At 36.3% G+C, this 24,668-nt stretch overlaps 1 protein-coding gene across 14 annotated transcripts in view; it reads left to right on the top strand.

Annotated features, from left to right (window-relative positions):
- The window catches only part of PTPN13 (protein tyrosine phosphatase non-receptor type 13), a 199,199-nt gene that overhangs the window by 39,927 nt on the left and 134,604 nt on the right, over positions 1-24,668 (top strand). For 13 of the 14 annotated variants that reach the window (XM_045791283.2, XM_045791210.2, XM_045791325.2 and 10 more), the window contains exon 2: positions 12,848-12,967. In XM_045791283.2, the coding sequence (XP_045647239.1) occupies positions 12,853-12,967 (115 nt within the window). In that variant the 5' untranslated portion in view covers positions 12,848-12,852. Of the gene's footprint in view, positions 1-12,846; positions 12,968-24,668 lie in introns of those variants that run through there. The other variant, XM_045791263.2, reaches the window with a different exon arrangement.

Below are 24,668 nucleotides of genomic sequence, written 5' to 3'. Positions count from 1 at the left end.
TTCCCCCATCTCTCTCCTCTCCTATTCCCTGAGACACAACAATACTGATTAGGCTAATTAATAACCCTACAATGGCCCTTAAGTGTTAAGTGAAAGGAAGACTTGTATGTCTCTCACTTGAAATCAAAAGCTAGAAATGATGAAGCTTAGTGAGAAAGGCATGTCAAAAGCCAAGATAGGCCAAAAGCTAGGTCTCTTGTGTCAAACAGTTAACCAAGTTGTAAATGCAAAGGAAAAGTTCTTAAAGGGAAATTCAAAGTGCTACTCTAGTGAACACAGGAATGATAAGATAGTAAAACAGCCTTATTGCTGATAATGGAGAAAGTTTTAGTGGCCTGGATAGAAGATCAAAACAGCCACACAACATTCCCTTAAGTCAAAGCCTAATCCAGAGCATGGCCCCAATTCTCTTCAGTTCTCTGAAAGCCGAGAGTGGTGAGGAATCCGCAGAAGAAAAGTTGGAAGCTAGCAGAGGTTATTTCATGAGGTTTAAGGAAAGAAGCCGTCTCTATAACATAAAAGTCAATGTGAAGCAGCAGGTGCTGATGTAAAAGCTGCAGCAAGTTATCCAGAAGATCTAAGATGATTAATGAAGGCATCGGTGAACAGATTTTCAATGTAGATGAAATAGCTTTCTATTGGAAGAAGATGCCATCTAGGACTTTGATAGCTTAGAGAGGAAAAGTTAATGCCTGGCTTCAAAGCTTCAAAGGCCAGGCTATGACTCTTTTGTTCGGGGTAGTGTGCTGGTGATGTTCAGTTGAAGCCAGTATTCACTGACCATTCTGAAATTCCTAGGGCCGGTAAAAATTATGTGAAATCTAATCTGCCTGTACCTCAGTGGAACAATAAAGCCTAGATGACAACAAATCTGTTTGTAACATGGTTTACTGAATATTTAAGCCCATTGTTGAGACCTACTTGCTCAGGAAAAAACATACCTTTCAAAATATCACTGCTCATCGACAATGCACCTGGTCACCCAGGAGCTCAGATGAGCGTGTACAAGATTAATGTTGTTTTCATGCCTGCTGACACAACATCCATTCTGTAGCCCATAAATCAAGGACTATTTGTGACTTTCTATTTAAGAAATACATTTTGTAAGGCTTATACCTGCCATAGATACTGATTCCTCTGATGGACCTATGAAAAATACATTGAAAGCCTTCTGGGAAGTATTCACCTTTCTGGATGTCATTAAAAACATTCATGATGCATGGGAAGAGGTAACTATATATCAACATTAATAGGACTTTTTGGAAGAAGTTGACTTTGGCATAGGATTCTGAACCTCAAATGATGGATGACTTTGAGGAGTGTAAGTAGAGGAAGTGACTGCCAACCTGATAGAAATAGCAAGAGAACTAGAATCAAAAGTGGTGCCTAAAGATGTGACTGAATTGCTACAATCTCATGATAAAACTAACAGATGAAGAGTTGCTTCTTATGGATGAGCTAAGAAAGTAGTTTCTTGAGGTAAAATCAACTCCTGGTGAAGATGCTGTGAAGATTGTCAAAATGACAACAAAGGATTTAGAATATTGCATCAACTTAGTTGATAAAGCAGCAGCAGGTTTTGAGAGGATTGACTCCAGTTTTTATTTTATTTTATTATTAAAGATTTATTTACTTATTTGAGAGAGAGCGCGAGCTTGCATGGGAGGGTAGAGGGGTACTAAGAGGTAGAGACAGAATCTCAAGCAGACTCCCTGCTGAACATGGAGCCCAATGCAGGGCTCCATCTCACAACCCAGGATCATGACCCGAGCAGAAATCAAGAGTCGGACACTTAGCCGACTGAGCCACCCAGATGCCCCAACTTAACTCCAGTTTTTAAAGAAGTTCTACTATGGTTGTGGTGCCGTCAAACAGCAGTGCATGTACAAAGAAATCATTTATGAAAGAGCCCATCCATGTGGCATTTTCACTGTTGTCTTATTTTAAGAAATTGCCACAGCCACCCCAGCCTTTAGCAACCACCACCTTGATCAGTCACCAGCCATCAACATCAAGGCAAGACCCTCTACCAGCAAAAAGATGACAACTCACTTGAAAGCTGAGATGGCAATTAGCATTTTTTAGCACTAAAGTTTTTAAGTTATATACATTGATTTTTTTAGACATAATGCTATTGCATGCTTTGTAGATTATAGTGTAAACATAATTTATCTGCCCTTGGAAATGAAAAATTTCATTTGACTTGCTTTATTTCAATACTCACTTTATCGTGGTGGTCTGAAACTGAACCTGCAATATCTCGAAGGTATGCCTGTAACACGTTCCTCATTTCCTTCTGAGTCCTTACCAGCAGCATACAGATTAAGGTCCGGATGTCTATTAAAAATCTATTCAAGGCAAGTTAGACTTTCCCTTCATGCTTCTCAAAATTCTCGTAGCTTCTACTCAATATCCAATTCCAAAGCCGCTATCATGTTTTTATCGTTAATGCAGCATCCCACGTTCAGGTACCAAAATCCATATTAGTTTTCTAGTGTAACAAATTATCACCTTAAAATTGAGCATCTTAAAGCGACACAAATTTAATGATTCTACATTTCCTGTTGCTTAGGAGTCTGGGTGTAGATTAGCTGGTTCCCCTTTTCAGGATCTAAGCAGACTGAAATCAAGGTGTCAGTTGGGACTACAGTATCACCTGAGGCTCAGAATCCTATGCCATGCTCACTGGTTGTTAGAATTCAGTTCCTTGTGATTGCAGGACCATTTCCTTACTGGTTGTTGGCGGGAGTACACTGTCCGCTTCTAGACGCCAGCCCTTGGTCTTTGCTGTGTGCACCCTATATAGGCCATTCACAGCATGAAAGAAATGTCCAGGGCAATCTCAAGGTTCTGCCTACCAAGCTAATTTGTTTATTATGTTATAAATATCTTAGTCTTTTATGCTTTATGCATACTTGTTTCCTTTAGTGGTTGCTCCCTCTGATATATTTTAATTCTGCATTTCTTGAGGAAGACCAGTAAGTACTCCAACGCAATGATGTTAGCAAAAGTCAGTGGGTAGGGAGGAGGGGTGATGTAGAAAGACAATACTCAAAACTGAAGTTCTGCCATTACGTTACTTTCTGTTGGTACTTCCCAGTTGATGAGGAGAAATGTAACATGTGAAATTAGGGATTTTCCCCTCCATTTTACTTTTCTCCTAAGTTTAAGTGATATGTAGAAAGTGAAGAATTCCAGAATTTTTTCTTCTGGCTTTTTTGAAGCTGTCTTTGAAAGCAGGGAGCAGGCGTATATGATTTCTGTTTAGATAAGTGGTTGACATGAGCCAGAGGCCCAGAAAGGCAATTTAGACTTGTGTTTGTTTTAGTTTCTTTTCTCTCACTGGAAAAGTAAAATGGAAAAGTTGACAAATATTAAGCATTGCTCCAACTTCAATAAAAATGTTAAGAAACGTGCTGTTTTCTATCTTGAGGCAATATCCAATTAAAACTTCACTGAGTTTTATCTCTTTTTCTCCTAAAAAAGCCCAGTTCTTCCTTAATCTTTCCTAACTGTATTAAGCAGTAATGTTTTTTCCCTGACCTCTTGATCTATCTATACCTACACCCTAATGGAAAGAAACTGTAATGCATTTATTTATTTAAGGAGATTAGCTTTTAGTCTTCTAGAGTTGTAATAGTGCTTTTATTATTCCTACTTTGAATATATCTGTCTCAGTGTCTACCATTCTGGATCAATAGTTTAAAGGTAGAAATAAATACACATTATTTAGTGTGTCCTCTATTGTGATTATCATTTGGGGTTTAAATGCTTATAAAATTAGAAGTTGAGAGAAAAACAAGGGATTGCTGTCTTGAATAACGGGTTTTTAAAAAGATTGTGTTATCAATGCACAAATTCTAATTTTACATCAAAGTTACATGGCATCTTAGATATACTTTAGCTGTTTGAGGAGGGAAGATCTTAGACTTTAGCCATAGATTTTGTTTTTGTAGTCTTATAGATTTTTTTTTTTTTAATGGGAGAAGTTAACTTTTAGAAAACAAGTCTTTGGTTTTTTGTTTTGTTTTGTTTTTTAAAAGCATGTTACCTGAAGTTGGGGCTTGATTTCTTCTGACAATAAAAGAAATTCAGACAACTTCATGGGACAAAGAAAAGCAGTGCTGTCTTGTTTTTGTCAAGTTTAGTTTGTTTTTCCTCTTTTAAACAGTGTTATTGATGCATACTTGACACATATATAATAAACTATACATATTTAAAGTGTACAATTTGGTAAGTTATGAAATATGTATGCATCTATGAAACCATCATCACAATAAGGGTAATGAACATATCATATCCATCATCCCCAAACATTTTCTCATGTCCCTTTATAATCACTCCCACATGCTTCTCCCCAGGGCAGTGCCATCCTCAGGCAACTAAATGAACTGTGTTCTCTAACTATAAATTTGTTTGCATTTTCTATAATTTTGTATGTATGTAATCATAAATCATGTGCTTTTTTGGTCTAGTTTCCTTTACTCAGTGTAATTGAGATTCATGTTGTTGCATGTATCAGTAAAAGTTCATTCCTTTTTATTGTTGATTAATAATCCATTGTGGAAATATACTAAAATCTATTTATCCATTCACTTCTTGGTAGACATTTGCTTGTTTCCAGTTTTGGGCCATTACAAATGAAGTTGCAATGAAGATTGCACATAAGTCTTCGTATAGATATGTGCTTTAATTTCTATTGAATAAATACCTTGGAGTGGAATGACTAGACCATATGGCAGGCTTATATTTGATTTTTTAAGAAGGTTTTAACAAATATTTTTCCACAGGGTACCATTTTATAGTCCCTCTAGCAATGTATGAAAGTTCCAATTCCTCCATATCCTTGTCAATACTCAGTTTGGACAGTTTTCATTTTAGCCGTTGATAGCTATGTAACAGTGTCTCATTGTTTTAATTTTCATTTCCTAATGACTAATGATGTTGATCATCTTTTCATATATTTATTTGACATCCAGATACTTTGATGAAATAGACATATTCAAATCTCTTGTCCATTTTTTTAAATTGGATTATTTTCCCATTATTGATTTTTGATAATTATTTATTCTGGATAAAAATCTTTTATCAGTTATGTGATCTGCAAATATTTTCATGTAATTTGTGGCTTTTTTTTTCATTCTTTTAATAGTTCTTTTCAAAGAGCAGAGGTTTTAATTTTGATAGATTCTAATTTATCATTTTTTTCTTTTATGGATCACATATTTGATATTGTATCTTTTCGTTTGTTTGTTTGTTTGTTTGTTTGTTTGTTTTAGGGGTAAAATTTAGTGATTCATCTGTTGCGTACAATACCCAGTATGTTACATCAAGTGCCCTCCTTAATACCCATCACCCAATTACCCCATCCCCCCCACCTGCCCTCCAGCAACCCTGTTTGTTTCCTAGAGTTAAGAGTCTCTTATAGTTTGTCTCCCTCTCTGTTTTCATCTTATTTTATTTTCACTTCCCTTCCCCTGTTTTCATCTATTTTGTTTCTTAAATTCTACTTATGAGTGAAAAAATATAGTATTTGTCTTACTCTGAGTTATTTCACTTAGTATAATCTCCTCTAGTTCCATCCACGTTGTTGCAAATGGCAAGACTTCATTCTTTCTGATGGCTGAGTAATATTCCAGTGTGTGTGTGTGTGTGTGTGCGTGTGTGCGTGCGTGCGCGCGCGTGTGCACCACATCTTCTTTATCCATTCATCTGTCATTGGACATCTGGGCTCTTTTCATAGTTTGGCTATTGTGGACATTGCTGCTATAAACATTGGGGTGCATGTACCCCTTCAAAACACTATTTTTGTATCCTTTGGTTAAATACCTAGTAGTGCAAATGCTGGATCTTAGGGTAGCTCTATTCTTAACTTTTGAAGAAACTCCATACTGTTTTCCAGGGTGGCTGCACCAGTTTGCATTCCCATCAACCATGTAAGATGGTCCTCTTTTCCATTTGATATTGTATCTAAGCAAACTTTGTCTAATTGATTTTCTCCAAACTTCAAAAAACATGGCCTCTGGCGTGCCTGGGTGGTGCAGATCACTGAGCGTCTAACTCTTGATTTTCGCTCATATCTTGGTCTCAGGGTCGTGAGATTGAGCCCCATGTCAGCCCTGCTTTAGGTCCATGCTCAGTGAAGAGTCTGCTTGAGATTCTCTGTCCCTCTCCCTTTGCCCCTCCCACTCGTGTACTGTCTCTCTCTTTCTAAAATAAATAAGTAGATATTTTTAAAAATGGCCTCTGAGGTATTATTATGTGCAGAAAAGATTATTGAGTATTATTTTAAAATTTTTATTAAATTAAAAATTCTAAAACCTAGTTCTTAAGCTTCTAAGGTCAATCTAGTTATTTTATTATACTTGTAGAAGATTTTAATAGTTACTTTTAAGGAGTTCTTTGGGTGTGTAGTCATATTTTCAAACTTTATTAATTAAATTTTCTTAAATGTTTTAAACTGCACTCATACAATTAAAAGTAAATTTTAAAAAATATTTCAAGGGCGCCTACGTGGCACAGTTGGTTGAGCGTCTGACTCTTGGTTTTGTCTCCAGTAGTGATCTTGGGGTTGTGAGATTGAGCCCTGGTGTCGGATTTGCACGTTGCAGAGTCTGCTTGAGACTCTCCCTCTCCCTCTGCCCCTCCCGCTCGTGCTCTCTTTCTCTCTCTAAAATAAATAAATCTTTAAAAATAAAAGGTATTTCAGTTGTCTGACAAAACCTTCCTGAGTACTTAAATAGATCTGATGAATGAAAACTTGTAAGTGTGCTACGTTTTAAGTTCTCTTAGATGTTCCAGTGGCATTTTGTACATTTTAAAATACAAGTCTGAACTCATTTTCTCAATTACATTATTTAAATTGGCATCACAAAGTGTATCTGTTTTCTATCTGACCTATTTCTCTTAAACATTAGAAACAGCTAAAATACCAAATATATACAGATTCTTTAATTTTATTTTTTTTAAGATTTATTCATTTATTTTAAAGAGAAAGAGTGTGCATGAGCAGGGGGTGGGGCAGAGAGAGAAGAGAGAATCTCAAGCAGATGCCCCATCCAGCGGGGAGCCCAGCTCAGGGCTCAATCCCGAGACCCTGAGAACATAAGCTCAACCAAAATCAGGAGTCAGACGCTTAACCAACCAAGCCACCCAGGCACCCCACAGATTCTTTAATTTTCGAAAATACTACTATATGAGCTTGCTTCTCTTAAACTTCTATAAACTTCATTGTGAATCTTTTTGTGTTAAAAGATACTTATAATTTTGGAGGTTGCTTTCTCAACTCATGGGTTCTTAATGGCCAAGGATGTCCTTAGCCGGGATGATGAGTGAATCTTTGCCCAAAAATAGTGGCACCCACAGAGCTCTATTCTATAGTTGTTTTGTTTTAAAATAGGGTAATCTTATAGCCCTATTTCCTTAGAATCAACTTAAACACACCTAATTCATTAGTCTACCCCCCAGGCAGGTTGTTACGTGACTTGATTGGATTCAGTTAATCTGTTTACTATTTACTTCTTTTTGGAATCACTTTTCCCGTGCTTCCTATTTGTGAGTGACACAAATCCCTCAGGATTAAAATGACATCTGTTAGAATCCTTTTGTGGCTTTGTCTGACTGGGCACAGTTTTAAGATCATCACAGTTAATACTTGTGTTAACCAAAAATGCAATAATGATTCTGGTTATGCAATATAATTAATTTTTCTCATTTGAAAGTCTTCCCTTAAACTTATTTATGTAGCCAACCACATTCAAGGAAATAAAGGTGAAGAATACACTTATATTTACTGTAAAGCAGAACCTCTTTGATAGCAAAATAATTCCAGTCATATATCTGTACCCCAGGTTATCCAGTACTGAGCCTGAAGAAAACAACTGAAGTAATACACTTTTATGAATTTTCATGACAGGGATGCCTGGATGGCTCAGTAGGTGAAGCATCCGCCTTAGGCTCCTGTCATAATCTCAGGGTCCTGGGATCGAGTCCCCCGTCGGGCTCCCTGCTCAGTGGGGAGCCTGCTTCTCCTTCTCCCTCTACCACTTCCCCTGTTTGTGCTTGTGTGCTCTCTTTCTCTGTCAAATTAAAAAAGAAGAAGAAGAAGGGATGCCTGATGGCTCAGTCAGTTCAGCCTCTGCCTTTGGCTCAGGTCATAATCCCAGGGTCCTAGGATCGAGTCCTGCATCGGGCTCCTTGCTCACCAGGGAACCTGCTTCTTTCTTCCTCTGCCTCCTGCTCCATCTGCCTGCCACTCCCCCTGCTTGTGCTCTCTCTCTGACAAATAAATACATACAATCTTAAAAAAAAAAAAAAAGAATTTTCATGACAAAGTGTTTGGCTCATCTGTTGGTTGACTTCAAGCTTTTTTTTCTCCACTTCTTTTTTTTTCATCCTTCTATTTCTGCATTTCTTTCATTCCCTTGTCCTTTTTCCTTTCAGAACTAATGATCTGGAAAGCTATAGTAAAGGTGAATAAAAGTAACAGAAAAAATGATGATGATGGTAAGCAGTTGCCAAACATGGTAATGGTAGATAATTTAGAAGGTATAGTGTTGTTTGATTTTTAGAAAGCTTCTCTAACATTACATTAAGTTTTGAGATTGGGTGATTAGAAGGGTGATACAGTTTTTAAAATCTTAAGCCTCTTTTCTAACAAACTCTAAATTATAAATATCAAATCAGTTCTGTTAGCTAAATAATACTGCTTTAAAAAACAATGTTCTCTCTATGTTTTGGAGTTCTAACAAGTTCCAGTCAGAGATGTGTAGAGATCCTACAACATTGAATAGACAAAATATTTTTAATAAAAATTAAGAGGATTAATAAAATATAATTCAGCCTGATTGAGTCAAGCAACAGAAGTATAATTAGTAATCTTTATAGAGAGAAAAGTCAAGCCCTGAAAATATTATTGTGTTGAGAAGTTACATTTACTTTTTCATTTTCTTATAAGAAATAAGTATATTTTAAAAACCTATTTCTTTAAAAATAAGTAAAAATCTGCATCTTGAGATTTAAAACTACAAAGTATGTGATACAGATCATTTTCTTTAGAATGCATTAGTATAATCATAAGCAACTTATTTTGTTCATCACTTTCCTTCCTCCCTTCCTTCCTTCCTTCCTTTCATGAGGGAATTTCTTCTCTTGCCTCCATATAAAAACTCATATCCAGGGTACCTGGATGGCGGAGTCAGTTAAGTGCCTGACACTTGGTTTTGGCTCAGGTCATGATCTCAGGGTTGTGAGATCGAGTCTCATGTCGGGCTCCACATTGGGCATGAAGCCTGCTTAAGATTCTTTCTCCCCGCTTCCTCTGCTGTCTCCCCACTCACATGCATGTGTGCTTATTTTCTCTCTCTCGCTCTCTCTCTCTCTTAAAATAAATAAATAAAAATAAAAAAATAAAAACTCAGGTCAGTAATTCTGTCTTTTCAGTCACTTAATAACTATAGTCACTCAAGTTGAAAATACAATGTCAATTCCATAATTAAAAGTGCCTCTTCAGTATATTCATCAACACTTCAGTCTTTGTTAAGAGGTAAAACTATTCCCTCCCCTAGGCAGTGTGTTTGACTTCTCTTTTTTTTTCTTTTTTTTTATAATAATATTTTTTATTATGTTAGTCACCATACAGTACATCCCTGGTTCTTGATGTAAAATTCGATGATTCATTAGTTGCGTGTAACACCCAGTGCACCATGCAATACATGCCCTCCTCACTACCCATCACTAGCCTATCCCATTCCCCCACCCCCCTCCCCTCTGACTTCTCTTTTTGTTGCTTATCTCCTCACCCACTACAGGCAAGTTGCTTTTTCTGACCCCATCAGGATTTAAACTGGGGGCAGGAAGAAAGGTAGAGAGGCAAAAAGTTTTTTTACCTGAACTTGATATGTTCTCTTTTTTTTTTTTTTTTTTAAGATTTTTTATTTATTTATTTGACACAGAGAGAGGCAGCGAGAGAGGGAACACAAGCAGGGGGAGTGGGAGAGGGAGAAGCAGGCTTCCCGCTGAGCAGGGAGCCTGACACGGGGCTTGATTCTAGAACGCTGGGATCATGACCTGAGCTGAAGGCAGACCTTAACAACTGAGCCACCCAGGCGCCCCTGAACTTGATATGTTCTTAAGGCCGACCCTTTCTCTTATGTGTACTTTTGTGTGTTCTTCAGAGACCTTTAGTGGAGCTCTATTTCTGTGACACTTCAAAAAATGATTCCTCCTACAAGCCAGTACCAAATTCTTTTTCCTCTTCGTTCTCTCCTTTTCGTACTCCCTCATCCTTTCTGTTCATCCCTCCTACCCCTCTCCCACCTTACCCCTTGGGAGGTACTCTGGGAACCTCAAGAGGTACTCTGAGTAGGATTGTTTTGTTTTTTTAAGATAGCTTTCCTAAGATATAATTGACATATCATAAAATCTACCCTTTTAAAATGTAGCTTCAGCAGTTTTTAGTATAGACATGGAGTTATGCAACCATTACCACAACCTAAATTTTGTAACATTTTCATCATCTGGGTAGGATTTTGTTAGCTCCAAGCTGGCCTTCTGTATGGGCCTGCTTATTTACACCTCCCCATCCCAAATACAACATGCTTCCAAGTCTGAATCTCACGTGCCCTCTCCTCTCTGGGTGCTGTCTCAGTGATAGCCTTTGCATTTAGAAGTATCTAGTATTTTTAGAAGACTTTAGATTCAGAAATCTTAAAATTCCTAAAGTATCAGGCACCAGTATGGCATCCTCCCTAACATCAGGGAAGCACTCACAGGGGTCCCATGGAAGCCTCTTTTACCAGCTAGAGGTCAAACAAATGCATCTTCATATACCCCTCCTGCTTTGGGGGGGAGGCATGAAAATCAGTACAGCTATCTTCAAAGAAACTCTTCATATGCAATTTTCCCTTTATTCTTTTTATCTTGTGGGTAGGCTTTAGAGCAATGTAACCAGTTCTCAGACATATTACTTTGGAAATTTGCTACAGGGTAGACTTTCACAAATCCTGTTGGTATCTGATTGCTAATAGTATCTTGATGCATCTGTTGAAACTTCCAATTTCATACAGTGTTTTCTGTAGAAGATAATAACTCCAATCTCTCTTAGAAAGCAATGAAGCTATTATTTTTTTAAGTGTACTATCATTTAATAAAGTGCATAAGAAACTGTTTAGGGGGGTTGTCTGAATAAATAATCACTTCTGTACAAGCTAAGTAAAAATGCCTTTGGCTTTTTCTAAGCAATATCTTGTATCTTCCCTTTTAACTACTGCATAGTGCATTTAAGTGCACACCCCTCAAGGCAGATTCTAAGCATAAAATGCTATAGTAAACATTCGAAAAAGGAAAGTAACAGGACAAGGCTGTCCTCATTTGTAGGTGGAGTTGCTTTTTTTAAGTTCGAGTTAAAGCATCATAAATGTAAATTTTATTTTTTTTAATTTTTTAAAAAGATTTTATTTATTTATTTGACACAGAGAGAGAGACAGCCAGCGAGAGAGGGAAGACAGGCAGGGGGAGTGGGAGAGGAAGAAGCAGGCTCCCAGCAGAGGAGCCCGATGCGGGGCTCAATCCCAGGACTCTGGGATCATGCCCTGAGCTGAAGGCAGATGCTTAACGACTGAGCCACCCATGCGCTCCCATTAATGTAAATTTAAAAAAAAAAAGGATTAGCTGTCCTTGTTAGTTGAGTAAACAAAGTCAGCTTTTGTCTGAAACAGCTGTTTTTTTATAGGTTAATTTTAAAATTTAATGAAGGATATAATTACAGAAAATAAGCATTTAACATTTTCCACTCCCTTCGCTTCTTTTCCAAACCCTTCTGCTTCTGCCTACCTAGACATATACGTTATGTACATTACACTTAAATTGGTTGGGTTGGGGAGAAATCTTAGTGACCAAGAGCAATTTTCTTTTCAAGAAATGTCAATGTAGGAAACTTTATATATGATGATATTGAGCATTCTTCCCTTTCACAATGGAAGTAGGATTATTGTGCCTCATAGAAAACCTTAAAATTTGTCATTATATCACTCACTTAATTGAATGCCACTGAAAAAATTGGCCCTACAAAAATGTCACCACAAAGGCACCCTTCTGAATTTTTATTAATTCATCCTCTATAGAGTTAGATTACAAAGCATGTTTACAGGAATAACTTTTCCCCATTATAGCCACCCCAAAATAGCATTTTTTATTATTATTATTATTATTATTATTATTATTATTATTATTATTCCCATGTCACAGATGGAAAACTGAGGTTTAGAAGTGAAATGACTTTTCCAAGGGCAAATCGTAAATTGTCAGCAAAGCTGGATCTAGAATTAGTTAAGTCCATTCAGTGCAAAATTTATAGTTATACTGTATATATCGAAGATAAAGAAATCAATTAATGAATGGAAGAAATGTGTTCCATTTTATTTGAGCTTCATGCACCGTGGCTGTAGGAGCTCCTCTCCTCTTTTTACCTGGAATGGATAGGATGAAGCCTAGAACTGTAATCTGAAAGGCCTGCTGTTCAGTCTGGCTGTTTTGATTTAATCATCTGCACTTTGCTGCCTCCTGGTACCTTGAAGTCTGACTTCTGAATAGTCACCAGCTGTTTTCCAGTTCAGGCTCTGAAGCTGACCCTGTGGGGCTAGGGCAAGTAGCTGTTTTGAGGTTTTTCCCCTCCAGTTCCTTTATCCTCTATGATCTTAAGCTGTAGGGTAAAATCTAGATTCAAGTCCATATTGACTAATGAGGTAGCCAGGAACCTCAGTCTCCCATCACTGATGCAGAGCTTCCACTTCTACAAGTGCAATACAATTTGCTGATGCATAGCCCATCTGTTCCCTTTGTTTCTTAGGTAATATGCACGTGTCACTAGCTGAGGCCCTGGAGGTTCGGGGTGGACCTCTGCAGGAAGAAGAAATATGGGCTGTATTAAATCAAAGTGCCGAAAGTCTCCAAGAATTATTCAGAAAAGGTAAGTCTTTTGTCTTTTTCTTGCGCTTTTTTTTTTTTTTTTTTTTTGAGTATCAGGTAGCTGAAAAACAGATAAGGAGGCAGAGTATAGAAAGGATTACTTTTCCTTATCTTTCTTTGGACTAAAACTCAGATCTTGTCTACCTTCATTTGAACATCTTTGTCCCTGATATTGTGCTAGGAGCTGAAAATATAATGGTGATCAAAACCAAAAACATTGTCTGCCTGTCTGGAGCTTGTAATCCAGTGCAGAAAATTGCTATTAGTTAAAGTACTTATATAAGCAATGTAAAAAATGCAACCATGACAAGGGCTACAAAGGAGGGGATTCAGTGACTTTGAAAACCCCTTAAAATAGGATTTGACCTGGTCTTGGGGAAGAAAAGGAAGGTTCCCTGAATAAGTCAACTCTGAGCTAAGACCTGAAAGAGGAAAAGTTAACCAGAGGAGAAGAAGGGGAAAACATTCCCGGAAAAGACAATAATATGTGCATCCCTGTAACTCTAAATTGGGGTAATGTAGACCAAATAACTAATTTGGTGCTTCCCTATAGAGTGATCACCTGGTCCAAATGACTGTGTGGCATTTTGGAGCTGGAAAAGTTAGAGTCACTCTTTGTCCAAAACATTTAATACTATACTGAAAACTCCATGTGAAAATGGTGTTTGCATTCAGTCCACATGGCCAACACCTATGTAGAATAGTAGATAAAGAAACCAAGCTTCATCTAAAAGAATTAAATTTTAATATTGATTTGAGTAATTTAATCAGACACAATAAACATTACAGAAATGGGAGAAGATTTGAACATATAATAGTTTCTCGAAGTATGGTCTCTGGATAAGTAGCATCACCATCACCTGAAACTGGTTAGAAATGCAAATAATGTAGGCCCACAGTAGACCTACTGAATTTGAAACTGTAGGGGTAGAGCCCAGCAGTTTGTGTTTAACAAGTCCTTAAGGATATTCCGATACATGTTAGAGAATCATTATACAATGGCATTGCTGATGACCATGAGCCATGGGAGCCTTTTGGAAGGTGTAGGGGTGACTACTCATTGAATATAGGAAGGTCTAGAGCAGAGAGGAAGAATGTTTGGAGACAGATGGTAAATTAGCTTTGTGGTCATTGCTTTTATTTTCTAATCCAGGGACAGGAATTTGAAACAGTGTTAGGGCCCTCCCGATTCTGCTGTAAGTTTGGTGTTTGAAGATCTTTGATTAGAGTTAGGATTATTCTGAAGAAAATTTATTCATTTTACCTGATGCCACTTACCTTAAATCTAGCTATTTTAAGTAGACCTTGTCTTTGTTTCATTTCAATTTTTCAGAAAATTTGGAATTATGCACATTCCAGAATATAGAGCAGTGACATGCTCCAAGGATGTGGTTGAAGGATGGATATGTTGGTGGCATTCCATAGTTAACTAACAATAGTCAGTTTAATATTTAAGAAACAACTGTTGGCTGTGAGGTTTTGTGTGGAAGATCTCAATAAGTAGAGGATGACACTGTTGCCCTTAAGGATTCACTCAGATCAGACAAGATGCATGTGAAGAGTTGGCTACTTCAAAATTGTGCCAAATGAATGATTGGGTCAATAAGTCCTACAGACATTCAAAGGAGGGAGAGATAATACCTATTTTTATTATACTAATGGCAGGATGGATCACTGCCCTGGCCATGACTCATACAAAATATCTGGCACACTGCAAATACCTGGGGGGTTTTCTTCTTTCAAAGTTTGTTATGTTAATAGAGACTGAATGTCTGAATGTAAAGCACTTGTCATTAAGAAACAATTACTGCATAGCATATTGGCACATTACAATGGAGAGACTTACTGGATATGTTATAAAATGAAGTGTAAAGCGTTTAGGGCTTAAACACTGTCCAGGGGGACCTGGATAGCATAAGGCCTTCAGTCCAGTTCACAGGGAAACATCAGTAGTATAGAAAAATTGAATTTGGCTACTTTGGCAGTCTGGAAATTGCCAACTATTATAATTGCCAGTGACAAATTTGTATTTATTTGGAGGAAATTTGTGCTTATTTGATTTATTTTAACTGAAATCTCTGTAGATTTTCATTCCTTGGTTTGGTAGCATGTGTCTTTCTGGCACAAGTTCTTCTCCTGACTATTATAACAAATTGAAATAAAACAATTATTAGTGTGCTTAGTTTGTCAATGAATGGTGTTGGTCTTGGTTTTCTAGTAGACACCCTTATGAATAAAGTAGGAGTGTTACGGGTGGAAAAGCAAGTAAAATACAGTGGTCTCTAAGAAGTTTGTTTTTCTAAAATGTATTTTCTTCTCTTGGTTTTGTCTTTTTGTGTCTATTATATAAACCTTAATTTTGGTTCTTATGGATGGCGTTTCTTCTCCTATCTTCTTGAACTTGTATGTGGCTCCTGTGTCTTTTTCAGTGTATAAGTGCAAGTATGAGCTCCTATGAATACAGGGCTGGAAATAAGCATTTACACCGGGGGATTATTGAACACAAATCAAGAAAATGTTGTTTCTTCACCTTTTTGAGCCTCCCAGTAATTTAAGGCTTTTAGCCTTTTTTAAAACAAAATTTATTATGGTTGTTATTCATAGAATAATGATATCTAAGCATGACCTTATTGAAAGACACCATATTTAAATGAGTTTTTTTCAGAGAAGGAAAAATAGAAAACTTTTTGAAAACTATAATTCCACACATTTAGGTGATGGTGATGCTGATAATTGCTTCTCCTTTTATTACAATACAAGTCTCTTAGTTTTATTTTCTTATGATTGTTAAAATGTGTGATTTGTTATGGCCTTGCGTTAGTGCTTTTATTTTTTTCTGTAAACATATTAGTTTGTATAATTAATCTGTCGAATTCATAGGAATAGTTAAAGTCTCCCATTATAATGATGTCTTTGCCTGTCTTCTTAATACTGCCAACATGTGTTTTCATGCTATTTTGTATGATACATATAATGGCTAATGACTAATTTAAAAGAGCTGGGTATTTTATCACTATAAAATAACTCCCTTTTTTTTTCCCTTTTTACTACTCATTGACTTAAATTCTATCCAGTCTGCTCTTAATATTACCACCTCTGCTTCCTCTTCCTTGCCATTTACCTACTATATCTTTTCTCCTTCTTTACTTTCAAATCATCTGTATTGTAATTTAGGTGTCACTTGTAAATAGTAGACGGCTGGATTTTACTTTTTTGCCTATTTTAAAAAAGATTTTATTTATTTGAGAGAGAGAGTGAGTGAGAGAGAGAGCAAGCATGAGTTGGAGGAGCAGAGGAAGGAGGAGAAGCAGACTCCCCACTGGGCAGGGAGCCTGATGCAGGGCTGGATGTGGGGCTCAATCCCAAGACTCCAGATCATCACCTGAGCCACAGGCAGATGCTTAACCTACTGAGCCACCAGGCACCTTCCCCCCACCTTTTTTGCCTATTTTTTAATTAGGAAATTAAAGTGGCCAATAAAATAAAAGTTCTGGAAGAATTTCATTAAGGGTCCTTCCATATTATGACACTCTAACTGTATGCTTCTCAGCCCACTTTATTAATTGGTTGGAAGGCATAGCTAATGTCAGAAAATATATATTCATTTAAGATTTTAGCTTTTACATCATGGATGAACTCATGCAAGGACTCAGTGGTCCTAGGTAATAAGAAAGCAATGCCATTCTTGGTGCTTTCCAGATCATCTTTAGAACTGAAATTATTGCTGCCTTGGAAAATTTAGTTTACAATATTAGTTCCCCAAAAGAGTGATTTTTTTTCTTAGTTATGGAACTGTTGCTCTTTGCAGAAAACAGATGTTTTGAATCTAAGGGATTTTAAGGTATTAGGGTAGATGATTGGTTGTTGCTGAAGTTGCCTCTTCATGACTAATCAGAGAAAACGAGATAATCTCCCTTACTGAGGCAAGGATATAAATCCCTTTATATGTAGTCATATCTGGTTCCCTGTTTATTAAATTAGATAATAATTAATGAAATTAGTAAATTAAATAAATAGTTAAAAATAGAATAAAGCATTTTGATGAAGTGCTAAAAAATGAGTAACATTCACTGGCTAAATAAAAACATTCAAAGAGTTAACGGCAAGTATCCTTGGAAAATTAAGAAGACTGTTATATTTCTTACTCCTTTTGGGAAACAAATTTAGATAAGGTTGTAGAGATCATGGCATATAGACTCCTTTGGCAGTATTTCATTATAAACACTTGCTTATATGCATGAATGAAAACAAATTGCTACAGATATCTGGGACAAATATCAAACAAACTTCTCTGTTTCTCACTTCTTGCAAAGTGTTTTAAAAAGTAGAATTTGTGGGTACCTTTTTAAAAAACAGTCATACTAGAGAATTGTCTATTATTTTATTATCAAAATTAAGTGAAATATAAGTTCTTCTTTTATTTTGTGCAATTGCTTTCATTTATAAATACTTTCAGGGAGGGTACTTGGGTGGCTCAGTTAAGCGTCTGCCCTCAGCTCATGTCATGATCCCAGGGTACTGGGGCCAAGCCCCCATGTCAGGCTCCCTGCTCAGTGGGGAGTCTGCTTCTCCCTTGCCCTCTGTTCTTCCTCCCTGCTCATGCGCTCTCTCTTTCAAACAAATAAATAAAATCTTAAAAAAAAATAAATAATTCCAGGGAAATTTTCTTGCTACTGAAAGGGAAAAATAACATACAAGAAATATATCAACTCAGAATACACTTACATATATATTTTTATTTATGGAATCAAACTCTTTGATCTGGAAAGATTTTAATGCATTTCACCTAATCATTTTTAGAGATAAGGAAATAAGGCCCAGTTTAAATGACTTATAAGAATTAATATCGGCAGAGTAGAAATAATATGACTATTTTAAAATAAGTCATTATGAGCAATACCTATTTAGAGCCATACAATTACTTTATTATACATGACGATAAAGTTTTAAAATCAATAGCCTTTCTATGAGCATAGCAACAGGATATTTAGAGAAATAATGTCAGGGGACAAAACTGACATCACTTCAGATTCTACAGATATTAAAAGAATAGTAAGGGAAAGTTATGACCAAAGATGTTGAAAAAATTGAACACCTTAAAAGACAAAAACTACCAAAGTTCATTCAAGAATGAGTAGACAACCTGAATTGCCCTATGTCTATGAAGATAAATGAATGTATATTTTTAAATGTTTCGCAAAGAAAACCCCAGGCCCACATTGCTTCACTAGAGAATTCTAAAAATTTATGGAAGAAATAATACCAATTCTATATCAAACACTTGAAGAAAATTGAAGAGAAGCAAACACTTCCCAACTAATTCTGTGAGGTCAACATTAATATCAAAATCAGACAAAGACATTAAAGAAAATAGGGGCGCCTGGGTGGCTTAGTCAGTTAAACGTCTGTCTGCCATCAGCTCAGGTCATGATTCCAGGGTCCTGGGATTAGGCCCCATGTCGGGCTACCTGCTCAGCGGGAAGCCTGCTTGTCCCTCTCCCTCTGCCTGCTGCTCCCCCTGCTTGTGCTCTCTCCCTCTCTCTCTGCCAAATAAATAAATAAAATCTGAAACCTCCCTTTAAAAAAAAAAAAAGAAATTGGGGCGCCTGGGTGGCACAGCGGTTAAGCGTCTGCCTTCGGCTCAGGGCGTGATCCCGGCGTTATGGGATCGAGCACCACATCAGGCTCCTCCGCTATGAGCCTGCTTCTTCCTCTCCCACTCCCCCTGCTTGTGTTCCCTCTCTCACTGGCTGTCTCTATCCTGTTGAATAAATAAATAAAATCTTTGCAAAAAAAAAAAAGAAATTAAAGAAAATAAAACTATAGACCAATATAAGTCATGAACATAGAAGCAAAAAAAATTTTTTTTGAGAGAGAGAGAGAGAGAGCAAGAGGAGGGGCCGAAGGAAAGGGAGAGAGAGAATCTTAAGCAGGCCCTACACTCAGCACAGAGCCCAAGATGTTCAGTCTTAGGACCCTGAGATCATGACCTGAGCCAAAATTAAGAGTTGGCTGCTTAACTGACTGAGCCACCCAGGCACCCTTCTTCTTAACACATTATTAAGAGAATGACAGGAGAAGCCACAAACTGGGAGAAGATGTTTGTAAATGATGTAAGTGATAAAAGGCTTGTATCCAGAATATGTAAAGAATTCTCAAAACGCAATAGTAAGGAGCAAACAAGCCCCCAAAATGGGCAAAAGATTTGAATAGCTAGTTTTTCAAATAAGATATACAGATTTCTGATTTCAAATAACTTGAAATTATTAGACGTCGGGGAAATACAAAAATCTCAATATCATCAGAAAGATGTAGGATTAAAGCCACATATTTCTTCAGCTCTATTAGAATATATATACTGCTAGTGGGGATATAAAATGATCCAGTTTCACATTTTGGGAACTGTTTTAGCAGTTTCTTGAGAGGTTGAATATACACTTACCATCATACACACTCCTAAATACTTAACCGAAAGAAATTAAAACCTATGTCCATAAAAAGCCTTGTATGTAAATGTTCATCTTAGCTTTATTTGCGGTAGGCAAAACCTGGAAACAAACCAGATGTCCATCAACAGGTGACTGGATAAACAAATTGTAGAATGTCCATATAAAGAAACAATACACAACAATAAAAGGGGGTAAACTATTGATACATGCAGCAATGTGGCTTGATTTCAAAATAATTATGCTGAGTGAATGAAGTCAGACCAAAAAAATATATATACTGTATGATTCTAATCTAAAACTCTAAAATATGCAAACTGAACTATAGTAATAAAGCAGATTAGTGGTTCCTTGGGGATGAGAGGTTCAAGAAGGGATAGAATGCAGGGATTACACAGTGTATGAGAAAACTTGGTGGGTGGTGGATATGTTTATTATCTTGATTGTGATAATAGTTTCAAAAGTGTATTCATAGGTCAGAACATCAAATTGTACTCTTTCAGTATAGGCAGTTATTATGTGTCATATTATGCTTTAATAAAGCTCCTTTTAAAATATATCAAATGTTTTCTAAAAATTATTTATAAATTTAGAACTTAGCTTTTTTTTCTTAATTTGAAACTCTGGGTTTTTAAAAAATATTTTATTTATAGAGAGCGAGAGCACAAGCAGGGGGAGGGACAGAAGAAGAGGGCAGAGGGAGAAGTAGGCTCCCCACTGAGCCGGGAGCCCGATGTGGGGCCCTGACCCCAGGACCTCAAATACACAACCCAAGCCGAAGGCAGATGCTCAACCGACTGAGCCACCCAGGTGCCCCAAACTCTGTGTTTTTAAAAGAAAATCTTTACCCATCAAATGCTGACCCTGACTGTCTCGGTTTATTTTTCTCTTTATTGGTCAAATAGCAGAAGTAGATTCCCCACCTTTAAAAATTAATATCAAATTCTTATAATAGAATCATCTAATAAGTATATCTAAATTAGTATATAAAGTTTAGTGTATTAAAGTGATTAGAAATATAAGGAGGAGAAGTTCAAGATATTGAAAATTTTAAAAACAGAAAGTGTTATGGGTTGTATTTTGTTCTCTCAGGAGTCCTATGTTGAAATCCTAACTCCTGATACCTCACAGTATGACTGTATTTGGAGGTAGGGTCTTTAATAAGTTAATTAGGTTAAAATGAGGTTATTTGTGTGGGCTGTAATCCAATATGACTAATTTTTAATGATAAGAGTTAGGACAGACACACACAGAGCAAAGACTATGTGAGGACACAAGGAGAAGATGGGCACTGACAAGCCAAAGAGAGCGGCCTTAACAGAAACCAGGCCTACGGCACCATCCTCTTGAATTTCTAGATTCCAGAATTGTGAGAAAATTCTGTTGTTGAAGTTACTCTGGGTCTGATATTTGTAGTGGTAACCTTACCAAATTAACACAGGCAGGATAAAAAAAAAATTAGAACATCTAGAAATTAAAGATAAACCTCTCAGGAACTCTTTAATAACAGTTTACATAGATTCTCTTTTCTTCTTAAAAGAGTAAATTAGTAAACTGTACAGTAGAACTGAGGAATTCACTTGGATATTAAAAATATAAGGTAGAGTTAAGGTTCATGGAAGATTGAATGAGAAGGTCCAACATACCTGTTATGAGTTCAAAAAAAAAAAAAAAAACTAGAGAGAATGAGAAAGAGAACAATAAATGAAAATATATAGTAGAGAATTTTTCAGAATTGATAAAATACATACATCTTCATATTCTAGAAGTTTAGTCACAGTCAAAAGAAATAAAAATGCATCCATACCTAGATTCATGGGCTTGGACATACAGAGCATAATAGATAAAGAGAAGATTTTTAAAGCCATCAAAAAAGGAAAGATGGATTAGTTATAATGAAAAAACAATTAGGCTAATTGAGGACTTCATAACAGCAACAATAGAATCAGAATTTGGTAAAATATCTTAAAACTGCTATGAGAATATGTTGTAATTATTTTTAAAATAATAAAAATTATCAAAGAATAACCTAGAACAACACTGTCTAATGGAAATATAATATGTGTCATAGATATAATTTAAAATTATCTAGGAGCCACACTTAAAAAGGTTAAAAAAGAAATAGATGAAGTTAATTTTAATATATTTCATTTAATCCAATATATTAAAATATTCTAATATGTTGTCAATATAAAAAAGTATTAATAAGATGTACACTTTTTTATACTAATTTAAAATCTATTTTATATTCATAGCCCATCTCAATTCACTCTAAATTTCATCAAAAATATTTAGGTTTTATAAAATGTATTGATGAAAAAGTATATTTACATACTCAAGTTGTTCCAAGCATACTTTAAAAAGTTTTCCTAATAACTGATTAAATATTCATTTTTAAATTTATTTGTCTTTTTATACGACCAGCATGGAGTCCAGCGTAGGGCTTGAACTCATGACCCTGAGATCAAGACCTGAGCTGAGATCAAGAGTCACAACCAACTGAGCCACCCAAGTGCCCCTTCATTTTAAAATTTAAAATATATGTGAAATTCAGTTTCTCAGTTATGTTAGTCACATTTCCAGTTCTTAAAAGCTGTATGTGGCTAATGGCTACTGTACCAGAATGTGCAGATAGAATTTAATGTCCTCTTAAACTGTCAAAAGCGTTTTCATGAAAAAGTGAAAATTCACCATCAATAAAACATCATTGAAGAAACTACTAAAAGATGTGTTTCCTTAAGAAGAAAATTTAACCCAGAAGGAAAAAGTCTTAAAAAAGGAATGACAAGCAGAATAATTAGTTAACTTGATAGTAACTCTAAATAAGCATTGGCTTTATTAAAATATCAATAATAATGATGTCAAATTTAAAGTTATAGATAATAGCATTGAGACTAGGGTAAATGATAGGAGTTAAAACAGTTTAAGGGTTTGACTTACGGGAATGGTAGCTTTATTGACTTTAGAGCTTGTGCCGTCAAATATCCTTAAAATTTGTAAGGATAATCAGAAAGCAAAAAGAGAGAAGTATAAAACTTCCAATCTGGTAGAACCAAAGGAGAATAAATAACTGAACTCGTCCATGAGAAGAGAGACAAGGCACTGAACTTCAAACTGATTTCTTGGTTTGTTTGTTTCATAAGCCTTTATAGGAAATATAGAAAGTTTTTATGGATTAAAAGCTTTTGAGTAAATCTTTGTATAGTCTAGGCAGCTTTTAAAAGACCAAATCCTAACTAGTCTTTCTCTATATTACATTCCTAATTATCTACAATCATAATTTTCTTGATTAACAGGGTGTATCACTTCTTTGACAAGCTACATCTTGCCCTGTCTTTATAAAGCCACAATGAACAGGTCCTTCAAGTTAAATGTGTTTGAACCAGACAACATTACCCCATTTTTCTCCCTGGAAACAAACTATAAAACATGAAATTAATATCTAGCATTCTTCAAATGAATAATGTCAGTTGCTTAACAAGTGTATGAAGCACTTGTAGTAAACCACACCTCCCCCATAAATACACAGTCAATACACTGTTTTGATTTGCAATTTTTTTGGCTTGAGATGTGACAAACAGACCATTTTATAAATTTAAGGAGTTATACTTTTTTTTTTTTTTTTTGACAGAGAGAGAGCATGTGATAGAGCACAGAGGGAGGGGCAAAGGGAGAGGGAGAGGCAGGCTCCCTGCTGAGCAGGGAGCCCAACATGGGGCTCAGTCCCAGGACCCCTGGGATCATGACCTGAGCTGAAGGCAGACACTTGAATGACTGAGCCACCAAGGTGCCCCAAGAGTCATACACTTAAACAGGAAAGTTGCTACAGGTCATGCATTCTAGCCTCATCCTGGGCTGATAAAAAGAATTTTACTCACAATATATATTGTTTGAATTTCATAGTTAAGGATTTTTTTAAAAATATTGAGGTATAATGAATATAGAACAGAGTGTTATTCTTTTTTTTTTTAATAACTGGATGTCTGTACCTCTTAATTCCCTATCCCCTTCACCTACTTAATAAAGAGCATTATTGTTAATCGTACAGCCTGATGGATTTCATGAAAGTACACACCCATATAACTACCACCCAAATCAAGATATAGAACCTTTCCAACACCTGGGAAGTCTCCCCCATGCTCGGGCCTTTCAATTCTCCTCCTCCTCCTCCTCCTCCTTCTCCTCCTCCTCCTCCTCCTCCTCCTCCTTCTTCTCTTCTTCTTTGATTATAGTTGAGACATAATGTTACATAGTTTCAGGTGTACAACATAGTGTTTCAAATTCTGTATGTGTTATGTACTGCTCAGCACAAGTGTAGCTACCATCTGTTGCCATACAACACTCTTACAATATTATTAAATTTTTTTGAGAGAAAGAGAGCACCTGAGTGGGAAGGGAGGGGCAGAAGGTGAGGGAGAGAGAGAGACTCTCAAGCTGGCTCCATACCCAGCATGGAGCCCAATGTGGGGCTCGATCTCACAACCCTAAGATCATGACCTGAGCCAAAATCAAGAGTTCCACATTTAACCAACTGAGCCACACCGATGCCCTTACCATATTATTAACTATATTACCTATACTGTACCTTTTATTCCCATGACTTACTCATTCCATAACTTGAAGCCTGTATCTCCCACTTCCCTTCACACATTTTTCCTACCCTCCACCCCTTCCACTCTGGCAGCCATTGGTTTGTTCTCTGTATTTATAGATCTGATTCTGCTTTTTGATTATTTATTCACTTGTTTTTTAGATTCCACATATGAGTAAAATCATATGGTATCTGTCTTTCTGTTTCTGACTTACTTAGCATAATATCCGGTAGGTCCATTCATGTCATCACAGATGACACGATCGCATCCTTTTTTGTGGCTGTGTAATATTCCTCTTTGTGTGTGTGTGTGTGTGTGTGTGTGTGTGTGTGTGTGTGTGTGTGTGTACACCACATCTTCCTTATCCATTTGTCTATCAATGGACACTTAGGTTACTTCCATATGTTGGTCATTGAAAATAATGCTGCAATAAACTTACAGCTGCATATATCTTTTTTGAATTAGTATTTTTGTTTTCTTTGGCTAAATACCCAGTAGTGGAATTCCTGTATCATATAGTATTTCTATTTTTAATTTTTTGAAGAACTTCCATACTGTTTTTCACAGTGGCTGCACCAATTTACATTGCTACCAATAATGCAGTTTTCCCTTTTCTCCACATCCCTACCAACACTTGTTATTTCTTGTCTTTTTGATTTTAGCC

Source organism: Ursus americanus, chromosome 8 (genome assembly GCF_024610735.1).
Source record: "Ursus americanus isolate L20-20 chromosome 8, mUrsAme1.1.p, whole genome shotgun sequence".
In the NCBI taxonomy this organism is placed as follows: domain Eukaryota; kingdom Metazoa; phylum Chordata; class Mammalia; order Carnivora; family Ursidae; genus Ursus; species Ursus americanus.
The sequence above is the reverse complement of the archived record's forward strand: the minus strand, read 5'-3'. Positions and strand labels throughout refer to the sequence as shown.